Source organism: Trichomycterus rosablanca, chromosome 13, assembly GCF_030014385.1.
Source record: "Trichomycterus rosablanca isolate fTriRos1 chromosome 13, fTriRos1.hap1, whole genome shotgun sequence".
In the NCBI taxonomy this organism is placed as follows: Eukaryota; Metazoa; Chordata; class Actinopteri; order Siluriformes; family Trichomycteridae; genus Trichomycterus; species Trichomycterus rosablanca.
Window position 1 is genome coordinate 23,848,807 of NC_086000.1, and position 14,352 is coordinate 23,863,158.

At 41.1% G+C, this 14,352-nt stretch overlaps 1 protein-coding gene across 1 annotated transcript in view; it reads left to right on the top strand.

Annotated features, from left to right (window-relative positions):
• The window catches only part of LOC134325755 (1-phosphatidylinositol 4,5-bisphosphate phosphodiesterase beta-1-like), a 123,518-nt gene that overhangs the window by 94,756 nt on the left and 14,410 nt on the right, over nt 1–14,352 (top strand). The window contains exons 13-22 of the mRNA XM_063007993.1: nt 3,409–3,493; nt 3,576–3,762; nt 5,682–5,737; nt 5,820–5,916; nt 6,005–6,089; nt 7,899–8,023; nt 8,131–8,285; nt 10,003–10,167; nt 10,249–10,348; nt 12,163–12,267. Coding sequence (XP_062864063.1) covers nt 3,409–3,493; nt 3,576–3,762; nt 5,682–5,737; nt 5,820–5,916; nt 6,005–6,089; nt 7,899–8,023; nt 8,131–8,285; nt 10,003–10,167; nt 10,249–10,348; nt 12,163–12,267 — 1,160 coding nt within the window. The remainder of the gene's footprint in view (nt 1–3,408; nt 3,494–3,575; nt 3,763–5,681; nt 5,738–5,819; nt 5,917–6,004; nt 6,090–7,898; nt 8,024–8,130; nt 8,286–10,002; nt 10,168–10,248; nt 10,349–12,162; nt 12,268–14,352) is intronic.

Below are 14,352 nucleotides of genomic sequence, written 5' to 3' on the forward strand. Positions count from 1 at the left end.
GTGAGTAAAAGGGTTTCACTCGCTACATCCGCCAGCCTCCCTTAACTTTGGCCTTGGAGTGACCATGTTCTGTACACACACAAGAGCCGAGTGCAACTATGGCAACAAGGACTAGAATGATTATAGCACAGTCTGTAGTGCACTATTTGTTTAGTCATCTCTCTAGAGATGTCGTACACTGCTGCTTCCTTTCCTCTCAGCCGATGTGTCACTCAGTTTATATACACCGATCAGCCATAACAATAAAACCACGTCCTTGTTTCTACACACATTGTCCATTTTATCAGCTCCACTTACCATATAGAAGCATTTTGAAGTTCTACAATGACTGACTGTAGTCCATCTGTTTCTCTGCATACTTTGTTAGCCCCCTTTCATGCTGTTCTCCTAGTCAGCACCCCCACAGGACTACTACAGGATAGGTATTATTTGGGTGGTGGATCATTCTCAGCACTGCAGTGACATTGACATGGTGGTGGTGTGTTTTTAAACACCTCACTGTCACTGCTGGACTGAGAATAGTCCACCAACCAAAAATATCCAGCCAACAGCGCCCCGTGGGCAGCGTCCTGTGACCGCTGATGAAGGTCTAGAAGATGACCAACTCAAACAGCAGCAATAGATGAGCGGTCGTCTCTGACTTTACATCTACAAGGTGGACCAACTAGGTAGGAGTGTCTAATAGAGTGGACAGTGAGTGTACACGGTATTTAAAAACTCCAGCAGCACTGCTGTGTCTGATCCACTCATACCAGCACAACACACACTAACACACCACCACCTGTCACTGCGGTGCTGAGAATGATCCACCACCTAAATAATACCTACTCTGTGGGGGTCCTGACCATTGAAGAACGGTAAAAGCAGGCTAAAAAAGTATGTAGAGAAACAGATGGATGAATTGTAGAACTACAAAGTGCTTCTATATGGTAAGTGGAGCTGATAAAATGGACAGTGAGTGTAGAAACAAGGAGGTGGTTTTAATGTTATGATCGGTGTATATACGTATATACACTGTATATATATATATATATACAGGTCCTTCTCAAAAAATTAGCATATTGTGATAAAGTTCATTATTTTCCATAATGTAATGATAAAAATTAAACTTTCATATATTTTAGATTCATTGCACACCAACTGAAATATTTCAGGTCTTTTATTGTTTTAATACTGATGATTTTGGCATACAGCTCATGAAAACCCAAAATTCCTATCTCAAAAAATTAGCATATCATGATAAGGTTCTCTAAACGAGCTATTAACCTAATCATCTGAATCAACGAATTAACTCTAAACACCTGCAAAAGATTCCTGAGGCTTTTAAAAACTCCCAGCCTGGTTCATTACTCAAAACTGCAATCATGGGTAAGACTGCCGACCTGACTGCTGTCCAGAAGGCCATCATTGACACCCTCAAGCAAGAGGGTAAGACACAGAAATAAATTTCTGAACGAATAGGCTGTTCCCAGAGTGCTGTATCAAGGCACCTCAGTGGGAAGTCTGTGGGAAGGAAAAAGTGTGGCAGAAAACGCTGCACAACGAGAAGAGGTGACCGGACCCTGAGGAAGATTGTGGAGAAGGGCCGATTCCAGACCTTGGGGGACCTGCGGAAGCAGTGGACTGAGTCTGGAGTAGAAACATCCAGAGCCACCGTGCACAGGCGTGTGCAGGAAATGGGCTACAGGTGCCGCATTCCCCAGGTCAAGCCACTTTTGAACCAGAAACAGCGGCAGAAGCGCCTGACCTGGGCTACAGAGAAGCAGCACTGGACTGTTGCTCAGTGGTCCAAAGTACTGTTTTCGGAAATCAAGGTGCCAGAGTCTGGAGGAAGACTGGGGAGAAGGAAATGCCAAAATGCCTGAAGTCCAGTGTCAAGTACCCACAGTCAGTGATGGTCTGGGGTGCCATGTCAGCTGCTGGTGTTGGTCCACTGTGTTTTATCAAGGGCAGGGTCAATGCAGCTAGCTATCAGGAGATTTTGGAGCACTTCATGCTTCCATCTGCTGAAAAGCTTTATGGAGATGAAGATTTCATTTTTCAGCACGACCTGGCACCTGCTCACAGTGCCAAAACCACTGGTGAATGGTTTACTGACCATGGTATTACTGTGCTCAATTGGCCTGCCAACTCTCCTGACCTGAACCCCATAGAGAATCTGTGGGATATTGTGAAGAGAAAGTTGAGAGACACAAGACCCAACACTCTGGATGAGCTTAAGGCCGCTATCGAAGCATCCTGGGCCTCCATAACACCTCAGCAGTGCCACAGGCTGATTGCCTCCATGCCACGCCGCATTGAAGCAGTCATTTCTGCAAAAGGATTCCCGACCAAGTATTGAGTGCATAACTGAACATAATTATTTGAAGGTTTACTTTTTTTGTATTAAAAACACTTTTCTTTTATTGGTCGGATGAAATATGCTAATTTTTTTAGATAGGAATTTTGGGTTTTCATGAGCTGTATGCCAAAATCATCAGTATTAAAACAATAAAAGACCTGAAATATTTCAGTTGGTGTGCAATGAATCTAAAATATATGAAAGTTTAATTTTTATCATTACATTATGGAAAATAATGAACTTTATCACAATATGCTAATTTTTTGAGAAGGACCTGTATATACATATACAGGTGTACAGTACAGTGAAAAAATGTCTTCGGATATCAAGTCAAATTTATTTGTATAGCACTTTTTACAATGAACAATGTCTCAAAACAACAGAATTGAGGACCAACAGACCAAAAACCCCTGGCCCTATAAAAACTCCTGACCCTGGATACCCCAGCTTGGGGTCAGAGCGTAGGGTCAGCCACTGCACGGCGCCCCTGGAGCATAGCAGAGTTGGGATTCAAAGTCTCAGCCTTTCAATTGATAGCCCAAAGCTCTACCCACTAGGCTACCACTGTCCCACAATTGTAAAAATCATGCATGTCATGGCATCCTTGTGATTTCAAGCAGCTGTTTTTCTGTGACTAAATGATTGGAACACAAACTTATTTTTTCCACTTTTGGTCTATAGCTTGCTTGACTGTAAACAAGGTTTGCTCAGGTTTCAGCAGCTTCTAGTTTCTGACATTTATAACTGTTTGAATGTTACATTTGTCTAATGGAACAAATTTTCTTTTAGCAGAGTGACAGTTTGGGCCTATTACCATAACCTGCCAAAAAACAGTATTGTCTTATGTATTGTGTGCAGTCAAACTGTCCCTATTTAAATGGGCACAGAGAAGTCACTATAGCTCATTGTTCTAACTAGTCATGCTAGTACCAAAAGGCCACCTTACTTGGTACCCTACATTGTTATGCAGTATTTTTAAACTTTAGTCTCATTCCCTGAGCTAAACGTTGTGACTCATGTCTACTGATGTGAATGTATAATAACACTATTTAATTTTGTGTCTACAGTCCAAAACAACAAGCCAAGATGGCAGAATATTGCAGATCAATCTTTGGAGATGCTCTTTTAACAGAGCCACTTGAGAAATATCCAGTATGTATCTGGCATACCTTAAATTCTTTGGTTTGATTTGGTCGTGTTTTAAAGACATACAATTTTTTGCATTGGGTTTCAGGTTGAGGCAGGGGTTCCGTTACCCAGTCCACATGAGTTGATGGGGAAGATTCTCGTCAAGAACAAAAAGTCTCATCCCAAACCATCTGAAGGCAGCACGAAGAAGAAGCTGTCCGAGCAAGCATCCAACACCAACAGTGATTCCTCCAGTGTCTTTGAGCCTTCCTCACCCAGTGCTGGACCTGCAGGTACCATCATGCATTACTAATTTTTTAACTAAAGCAGAGTTTTGTGAGGCTTTTGAATCATTATCTGTTTCAGGTGGACTTCATCTCGTTTTTCTGTCCTTATAGTGCCATCTGGTGGTGTGTATATTAAAGACAATGCTATTACAGTGTATGTGTCTGTGTGTGTTGCTGCAGTTTGGGAATGCTGTTTTAATAACTAAGATTGTAAGAGGTAAATCCTCAGTCGGATCAAACTCACTTTGTCACGTAACCTAGTACAATTAGTCACAATGAGAAATAGTTTCTGCAGGTTTCATGGTATAATATGAAATAAAATATATTGTAGAGTTGTTAGCTTGAATGTTTTTAGGTTCTGTCTTATTCCAAATCATTTTATGGCCCCTAGCGTGTGAGTCTTCCTTCCATCCATCCTTCCATCCTTCCATCCATCCTTCCATTCATCCTTCCTTCCATCCATCCTTTCATCCATTCATCCATCCATCCATCCTTCCATCCATCCTTCCTTCCATCCATCCATCCTTCCATCCATCCTTCCATCCATCCTTCCATTCATCCTTCCTTTCTTCCATCCATCCTTCCATCCATTCATCCATCCATCCATCCATCCATCCTTCCATCCATCTATCTATCCATCCATCCATCCATCCATCCTTCCATCCATCCATCCATCCATCCTTCCATTCATCCTTCCTTCCATCCATCCTTTCATCCATTCATCCATCCATCCATCCTTCCATCCATCCTTCCTTCCATCCATCCATTCTTCCATCCATCCTTCCATCCATTCATACTTCCTTTCTTCCATCCATTCATCCATCCATCCATCCATCCAGCCATCCATCCATTTATCCATTCATCCATCCATCCTTCCATCCTTCCATCCATCCATCCATCCATCCATCCTTCCATCCATTTATCCATTCATCCATCCATCCTTCCATCCTTCCATCCATCCATCCATCCATCCTTCCATCCATCCAATCTATCCAATCCATCCATCCCTCCATCCAATCTATCCAATCCATGCATCCAATCCATTTCTGCATTTTTTCCTTTTATTCTCCCAATCTAGGTGTATCCTATTACCCAGTTGCATCTTTCCTCCACTGCTAAAGACCCCTAACTTGACCAAGAAGGGGTTGTACCTCACACACACCCCTCCGATATCTGTACATTTGCCAACTACTTTCTTTCACCAGTCAGAGACTTGTTTACACAGAAGGTAGCTCCATACTCTCCCATTATTCACAATCTCCATTCAGGTGCCTTTGACCAGCCACAGTTGCAGCCGTAATGAGGAATCCTCTCGACTTGTCCTCCTGACAGAAAAGCCAATCATGTTTGTGTAGGTGCCCAGCCTGTTGATACCACAGCTGTTATTTGAGCTTGGATCTCAGACATGGCATGCTAGTGCATTAGACCGCTGCACCACCAGAGTGTCAGTAGGACTGTTTTTAAGTCAGGTTGTGATCTTTGAGAGTAGATTTTACTTTATTTTCCCAGTGCTCTTTGGAAGGCTTTGTCTGTCGCACCATACTGGCCGAGAAAGGTCACAATACATAATACACTATAGATCGTAAGAAAAGGAAAGTCCACACAGAAAAGCAGACCGCCCCACCTGAGGATCGAACCCAGGACCTTCTTGCTGTGAGGCTACAGTGCTACCCACTTAGTCACCGTGCTGAGGATTTAAATGACTTCAATCTATGTGTTTATGTATGTGTATGTGTGATCTAGGGCTTTGTATTTTGAATTTGACTTAAACAAGGTGGTCTCCTATTGATTTCTGTCTGTGATGCTGCATTAAACAGATTACAGCTCTATTACTGAGTGTCCACTGGGAATCAAATTATATAAAAAAAATTATTTTTCTGTTATTTCTATGTTTAATTATGTAGCTTCAGCAGAGGTGGAAGCAGATGATGACGAAGATGAAGACGACTATGATGATGACTGCAAGAAGTCAATGGATGAAGTAAGTGGATTGATTTATTTTTGTTGTGCAGGTCCAAATACATAAAGCCACTGATATATGTGTGTGTATGCATTGTGACCAGGGCACAGCAGGATCTGAAGCCTTTGCTACTGAGGAAATGTCCACTTTAGTTAATTACATCCAGCCCACAAAGTTCCACTCATTCGAGACTTCAAAAAGTGAGCAGAAATACATGACTTTAATTTCTTTATTTTGTCTACATCATGTTTTGCTTTGATAACACTGTGTCTATCTTTCTTCTTTTAGAGGTGAACCGCAGTTATCAGATGTCATCATTTGTGGAAACCAAGGCTCTGGAGCAACTCACTAAGTCTCCTGTGGAGTTTGTAGAGTATCCTTTCTATTCATAACTGCACTTTAACAGTGTAGTTCAGTAACGTGGTCAAAGAACACAGTAGATGATCTGAAACCGGTTAAAATATAATTCTCAATTATTAGTTAAACTTTCTTTTTAAAGGTTACAGTTTGACTAATTGGAACACTAGTCTCTTTGCCAAGTTTGGAAAGAAAACCCAAACTGGCACCTTATGATGGTAGGAAATTTGTCTGGATAGTCAGATATAATCCAAGAATCACACAAAAGGTTCTGCCTTGGATGTGAATGCATTAGTGTATTTAGTCCACTGTCAAGAAATACATTGTAATATAGAGGCTGCTGTGCAAAAATCCCCTAATCCTACTTTTATCAGTAACAGACCTTAAAGCACCAGTTTTGGACGTCTTTCTTGAAAGCAAGCCTTTAAGACTATGGTTAGATAAAGGTGGTTTGATTGTCAATACTGTTAGTGTTCCAGCAGTATTTAATTCATGGAAGCCCTATTTTTAGTAGTTTGTGAAACACACTATATGGCCATTATGTTGATGCAAAACTGTGAGCTTGTTGGACATCCCATTTCAAAACCATAGGCATAAGTTTGTTTGTTTGGATTTTAATGTCATGTTTTCCACTTTGGTTACTTTCATGACAGAAATGGTAGTTACTCATTACTCAAGATTCATCAGTTCACAAGGTTATATCAAACACAGTCATGAACAATTTTGTATCTGCAGTTCACCTCACTTGCATGTCTTTGGACTGTGGGAGGAAACCAGAGCGCCCGGAGGAAACCCACTCAGACACGGGGAGAACATGCAGACTCCACACAGAAAGGACCCGGACCGCCCCACCTGGGGATCGAGCCCAGGACCTTCTTGCTGTGAGGCGACAGTGCTGCTCACTTAGACACCGTGCCACCCCATGGTCATAAGTATAGTGTTGGCACCCATAGTGTAAGGGGATGTCACTGCCTACTCTACTGTGAGAAGGCTTCAGGAATTCGTAGGAATCTGGAGGTATTTGTGCCCTGAGTTAAGAGCATTTGTGAGGTCATGCTGGACAAAAAGGTTTGACCTGCAATTAATGTTCAGTTTTCTTCTTTGGGTGTTTAGTAGCTGGAGGTAAGGGCTTTATGCAAGCTACCAAAGTTCCTTCACACCAAACATACTGAACCCAAAAAATGTCTTTATTATTCTCACATTGTGCATTTATGTTTTCATCATTTAAAAGAAACTTTTGTCCAAAGTGACTTACAGTACAGTGAGAGTATATTGTCTTAGCGATTGAGGGTTAAGGGCCTTGCTCAAGCGCCCAGCAGTGGCAACCTGGCAGTGTTGGGTTTTTTGAACCAGCAACCTTCTGTTTATTAGTCCAGTACCTTACCTGCCAGGCTACAACTGCCCTTGCATGGGGCAGGAAAGAGAAAAGGCACACAGTAACACCCTGGACGGTGCACCAGTCCATCGCAGGGCAGACACACACACACACACACACACACACACACACACACACACACATACCCATTCACCTATAGGGCAATTCAGGGTCTCCAATTAACCTGACTGCATGTTTTTGGACTGTGGGAGGAAACTGGAGCTCCCGGAGGAAACCCACGCAGACGGGGAAAACATGCAAACTACCCACCAAGCCACCGTGCCACGAAGTTGAAAGCATAAAAAACATTTTCTGTCGATATTTTTTATATACTTATTAGTAAGGAGTGTACCTAACCTCAGTAATTAATGTCCACCTATTTCTGACCATTGAGTTTTTCTTAGTCTGTACAGGTCTTTGAAAACTTTTGACTTAACACAATAATGTAAGATACAACAAACTTCAGCTGAGCAGAATCTACCCCAAGGGAACTCGAGTGGACTCATCCAACTACATGCCTCAGGTGTTCTGGAATGCTGGCTGCCAACTGGTGGCACTAAACTTTCAGACAATTGGTAAATGTGCAAATTTGTAATTACCTTATGAATATAAAACATCATCTCATGACAGTTAATGTTTATATTAAAAATATATAATTGCTTTTTTTCTTTCTTTTTTTCAGACCTTTTCATGCAGCTGAATTTAGGCATGTATGAATATAATGGGAAGAGTGGCTACAGACTAAAGCCTGAGTTCATGAGACGTCCAGATAAGCACTTTGACCCTTTTACAGAGAGCACTGTGGATGGCATTGTGGCCAATACCTTATCAATAAAGGTTAGTGACCTGTAGACTGACTTCACTCTTTATGCAAATGTTATTGCCTTACTGGTTACTTAATTACCTCCAACCTCTCTTCAGTGAAACAATGACCTGGGGAATTAGTTTAAGTGACTACTAGACTAGATTGTGTTAAATAACATCTAAAATAATCTAACATTTTCCTGTATGCATCTAAATCTAAGAACATTACAGGACATTTATTATACAGTACTTATGGTATACACCGATCAGCCATAACATTAAAACCACCTCCTTGTTTCTACACTCACTGTCCATTTTATCAGCTCCACTTACCATATAGGAGCACTTTGTAGTTCTACAATTACTAACTGTAGTCCATCTGTTTCTCTACATACCTTTTTAGCCTGCTTTCACCCTGTTCTTCAATGGTCAGGACCACTACAGAGCAGGTATTATTTAGGTGGTGGATCATTCTCAGCACTGCAGTGACAATGACATGGTGGTGGTGTGTTAGTGTGTGTTGTGCTGGTATGAGTGGATCAGACACAGCAGCGCTGCTGGAGTTTTTAAAATATCGTGTCCACTCACTGTCCCTTCTTTTAGACACTCCTACCTAGTTGGTCCACCTTGTAGATATAAAGTCAGAGACGATTGCTCATCTATTGCTGCTGTTTAAGTTGGTCATCTTCTAGACCTCCATCAGTTGTCACAGGACGCTGCTCACAGGGCGCTGTTGACTGGATATTTTTGGTTGGTGGACTATTCTCAGTTCAGCAGTGACAGTGAGGTGTTTAAAAACTCCATCAGCATTGCTATGTCTTATCCACTCATACCAGCACAACACACACTAACACACCACCACCATGTCAGTGTCACTGCAGTGCTGAGAATAGTCCACCACCCAAATAATACCTACTCTGTAGTGGTCGTGACCATTGAAGAACAGCATGAAAGGGGTCTAACAAAGCATGCAGAGAAACAGATGGACTGCAGTCAGTAATTGTAGAACTACAAAGTGCTTCTATATGGTAAGTGGAGCTGATAAAATGGACAGTGAGTGTAGAAACAAGGAGGTGGTCATAATGTTATCCCTGATTGGTCTTTTTTTATGGTACTAGCCTTGATTTATACCTCCACAGAAAAGCAGATTTAACAGAAGCCCAGGCTGACATGAGTTACCATGTAACTAAACTCTAGTCCTGTTTCCGCTAGAATCAGAGACTTAGAGCCAAGATTTCATCCATGATTACTGGACAAGTACACTCATCTTATGCCAAGCCTAATTCCAGTGATGCAAAACATATACAGTTGACTCGGGTGGTGCAACGTTCTAATGCTTCTGAGCTAAATTCTCAGCTATGCTATGAACTGACTGGGCACTTACACAGACATGATAAGCTGTGTCTGTAGGGGTGGGAAATGGTTGAGCAAGGCTTCCTCATTGCTGCTGCAATTGTCTTTTCCATAGCAATCTAGATACTTAGATTCTTCTAGAATGCTGTTTTTAATATCTTAATGGTTATATAAACTGGATTAATGAATTATTGTGGGAGGCATAGATACTACAGTGTCCACATAGTCTTGGCCATATAGTGAATGTTTTAACATTTCAATGCATTTGTGTACTTTTATGTAACAATGTGCCAGTTACACAAAAACTAGTAACAACAACCGGCACAATTCATTATGAGACTGCTTTTTGTTGCTGTAGTAGTTGTTGCTGACATTAATTAATGTTTTCCCCAATTAGATCATATCTGGCCAGTTTCTTACTGACAAGAAGGTGGGTGTGTATGTTGAAATCGACATGTTTGGACTGCCAGTGGACACGAGGAGGAAAGCTTTTAAAACAAAGACGTCTCAGAACAACGCCATCAACCCTGTGTGGGATGAAGAACCGATCGTGTTCAAAAAGGTAGAGAGTTTATCCAGCTTATCTCAGAGGGGGGTTACCATGTATTTATTTTTATTATTTATATATTATTTTTTTTGACAGGTGGTTCTACCCACACTTGCCTCACTGAGAATAGCTGTATTTGAAGAGGGTGGAAAGTTCATTGGCCATAGGATAATTCCTGTTACAGCCATTCGACCAGGTATTTCTCATTAATGGACTGCACAGTTATTTGTTAATTGTATTTTAATTGCCATCAGGATTTTAAGTTCCTTAACTACTTAAAAACAATGAAGTTGGCTACTATTATATAGAAATGTATATTTTTATAATAATTCACAAATGTTTCACACCACTCTGATAATGTGGACCACTTTGTTGCAGCTGTGTATTCACAGATGTAAATGCATTATTACAGCAAATAACTCTAATGTAACAGAGAAACCTTTCCACTTCCCCACACACAGGCTTGACATTTAATTCATACAGTCCTGTTGACTCACAAGGCGTATGTCAGTCCTGTCTGTACCCTGACTAATGCTAGTCACATTTATTTATATATTCAATTTAACAATTGTCCTGTACATTGTCCAATGTGTTATATTTAAATTATAAATCATTATTTTAAGCATTAATGCAGGATTGTTACAGGGTCTTTATGCCCCACTCTCAACCCCAATGACTAAAAACATCCACTTTTTGAGATCCAAAATTAGCATAAAAATTGGCAAAGACTGGGGCATAAAAAACCTCATTAACGTGCACAGTAAAGCAAGCTCTACATCAACATGGGTGTTCATAATTTAATTACAAACAAAAACAGGACCATACAACCATACAACAGCAATATAAAGCTTGCTTGACTGTGGAAAGTTAGACGTACACCGATCAGCCATTACATTAAAACCACCTCCTTGTTTCTATACTCACTGTCCATTTTATCAGCTCCACTTACCATATAGAAGCACTTTGTAGTTCTACAATTACTGACTGTAGTCCATCTGTTTTCTGCATGCTTTGTTAGCCCCCTTTCATGCTGTTCTTCAATGCCCAGAACCACTACAGCACAGGTATTATTTGGGTGGTGGATCATTCTCAGCACTGCAGTGACACTGACATGGTGGTGGTTTGTTAGTGTGTGTTGTGCTGGTATGAGTGGATAAGACACAGCAGCGCTGATGGATTTTTTAAACACCTCATTGTCACTGCTGGACTGAGAATAGTCCACCAAACAAAAATATATCCAGCCAACAGCGCCCCATGGGCAGCGTTATGTGGCCACTGACGAAGGTCTAGAAGATGACCAACTCAAACAGCAGCAATAGATGAGTGATCGTCTCTGACTTTACATCTACAAGGTGGACCAACTAGGTAGGAGTGTCTAATAGAGTGGACAGTGAGTGGACACGGTATTTAAAAACTCCAGCAGCGCTGCTGTGTCTGATCCACTCATACCAGCACAACACACACTAACACACCACCACCATGTCCGTGTCACTGCAGTGCTGAGAATGATCCACCACCTAAATAATACCTGCTCTGTGGTGGTCCTGTGGGGGTCCTGAACCTTGAAGTACAGGGTGAACGGGGGCTCAAAAAGCATGCAGAGAAACTACAGTCAGTAATTGTAGAACTACAAAGTGCTTCTATATGGTAAGTGGAGCTGATAAAATGAACAGTGAATGTAGAAACAAGGAGGTGGTTTTAATGTTATGGCTGATCAGTGTATGTTCCTATTTAATTGTAAACCTGTTATCATTATGTGACAGTGACACTGCTTTATGTACTTTGTAATGATTGCACTAAAATGAGCCTTTTTAATATGGTACAAAGTAGTAACCAGGTAATCAGTTATACGTAGTTGATCATAATTACTTACAAGGGATAAAGAGACCACACCACAAAAATAGCATTATGAAACTGATTAATTATCTAAGTTAATGTTATTTTTGGCTAGTACATTCAAAAACTTGATTATATAATAAACAGAGCTGTATATGTGCTTTTTAATTCCAGGTTATAGGTATATTGGACTGAGGAATGAGAAGAACCAATCACTCACCCTTCCAGCTATATTTGTGTATATTGAAGTTAAGGATTATGTTCCTGACACCTTTGCAGGTAAGTGTAATAGTGTCAAGTTAGCATGTAACAATTACACATATCCTTTTGTGTATGTGAAATTCCTCAGTTTTAGCAGTACACATGTTCTAGTGGTGCAGACGTATTAGCAGTGCAGACTGTAGCTGAGGGTGTGAGACAGAGGCCAATGGTACACACTAAAACAGCTTTGTCCAGCAGGAATTCCATGTGTGACTTTACTTAAAGAGTGTTGTGCCACTGGGACTCACAGGGCCAAGCCGCTCTAGCCTTTTCAACAGCGTTTTACACTTTTCATTGTGATGTGTGCTCAGTGCCACAGTGGAGTCGTGCTGACGTCAATGGCATGGCAGATATCCTTTGTGAAAGACAGCAGGGAAAAATACAGGGTGGATATAAAGTGCAGGGTGGATAAAGATAAACAAAACAGCCAAAATAACAAAGGCTAAACAGCAAGGTTTAGCCTTCTACATTTTGAACAGGACTGTAAAGAAATACTTTTATTTAGCCACAAGAGCATTACAATGTTGGAATACTGATGTTGGGTGATAAGGCCTAGCTTGCACCTGGCATTTAAATGTATACAGAGTTGTGTGATGGGCTTAAGGTCAAAGCTCTGGGCTGACCATTGAAATGCTACACCAAACTTAAAAATCCATTTCATGCTTAAAGAATTTTTCTGCTTCCCGTAAAGTTGGAAATACACAGTCGTATAGATTTTATTGTATGCTTTAGGTTGAAATATTTCACTTGAACTGGGAGGCCAAGAATAAACAATTAAAACCATCCTAATTGTTTCTCCACCAAACTGTATAGCTGCTACTTTGGAGTCCAAATAAAACATTTTTTAGTCAGGCTGCCATATACGGTGGTACCTTGAAACTTGACGTTAGTTCTGGGACTGGCGTCAATTTTTAAAGGTGTTGAGTTTGAAGGTATTTTTTCTCATAAGGATGCATGGGAAACCTGTTAATGCGTTCTGTGGTCCCGTGGAACTGCATATATTTTGGGCTAATGGACAATAATGGGGTTGTTTTTGACACTTACACTTTGACACTAAAAATAACACAAATTTATTATAAAAAAACACTTAAATACAATTTTGCTTCCTAATCATGGAGATGCTTGATCTTGGAATACTGTATTCCTTAGCGAGTTCAGTAATTCACATAAGAAGTGACAAAACTTTTGCGCTGGCTGTGCCGTTGTTTGCTATGGAGTGTGGCGGTGCACAAAGCTTAACATGACTTATTATACTAAAATGAGTGAGGAATTCCATTAGTGGAGAGAACTTATAAGCAGTAATAATTAAGAGAGGTTTAGTGTTTCTGTGTCGTTCTTTTAATACATTAAGTCAGGTCTTACAATTTCTCAGAACCCCGAGCTATAACACAAGTTTAAAAGTGAAACAGGAGAAAAATCCAGCTAAACACAGATACATGTAGACGCTTTCAAAGTGAATTTGATGATTATTGAACACAAATGCAGATTCGTCTCATATGTGCGCTTTGATGACTTATTACCGCTCAAGCCAAGCGCTGAACAAAGCGGCAGTTCATTGTTAATTTTAAATTAAATAAATTAATTTAAAAAAAGCTGAACAAGTCAAGTTTAGTGGTACAAAGTTTAAGGGTACAAGTGCGTCAAGTTTCAAAGATTTCAGCCGCTCAGGTGGCGCAGTGGTAAAAAGACACGCTGCAACCAGGGCTGGATTCTGAGTATGTAGTATCGAATCCAGCTCTGCTTCACCGGGTTCAAAGCTGAGTGGCTGTATGGGCAACGATTGGCCGGTTGCTCAGTTGGGGGGTGGGACAAAGAACCGGATGTGGGTCTCTCTCTGTCAGAATGCCATTACGACCTCTGCCAGCTGATTAGAGGCGCCTGCACAAGAGATGAGGAAGAGTGCCCTTAGGGTGTGTCTCTCCGCATGCAACGCTAGGTGGCGCCAAACTCATCAATGTGCGGGTGGCAAAGATGCATCTGGCTGCTGCTCATGTTTCGGAGGGGATATGGGTTAGCTTCGATCTCTTCTGTCAGGGCAGGGTTCGGCATAGACAGAGAGGAAGCATGATGCAAATTGAACAATTGGATGCACTAAAGGGGGAG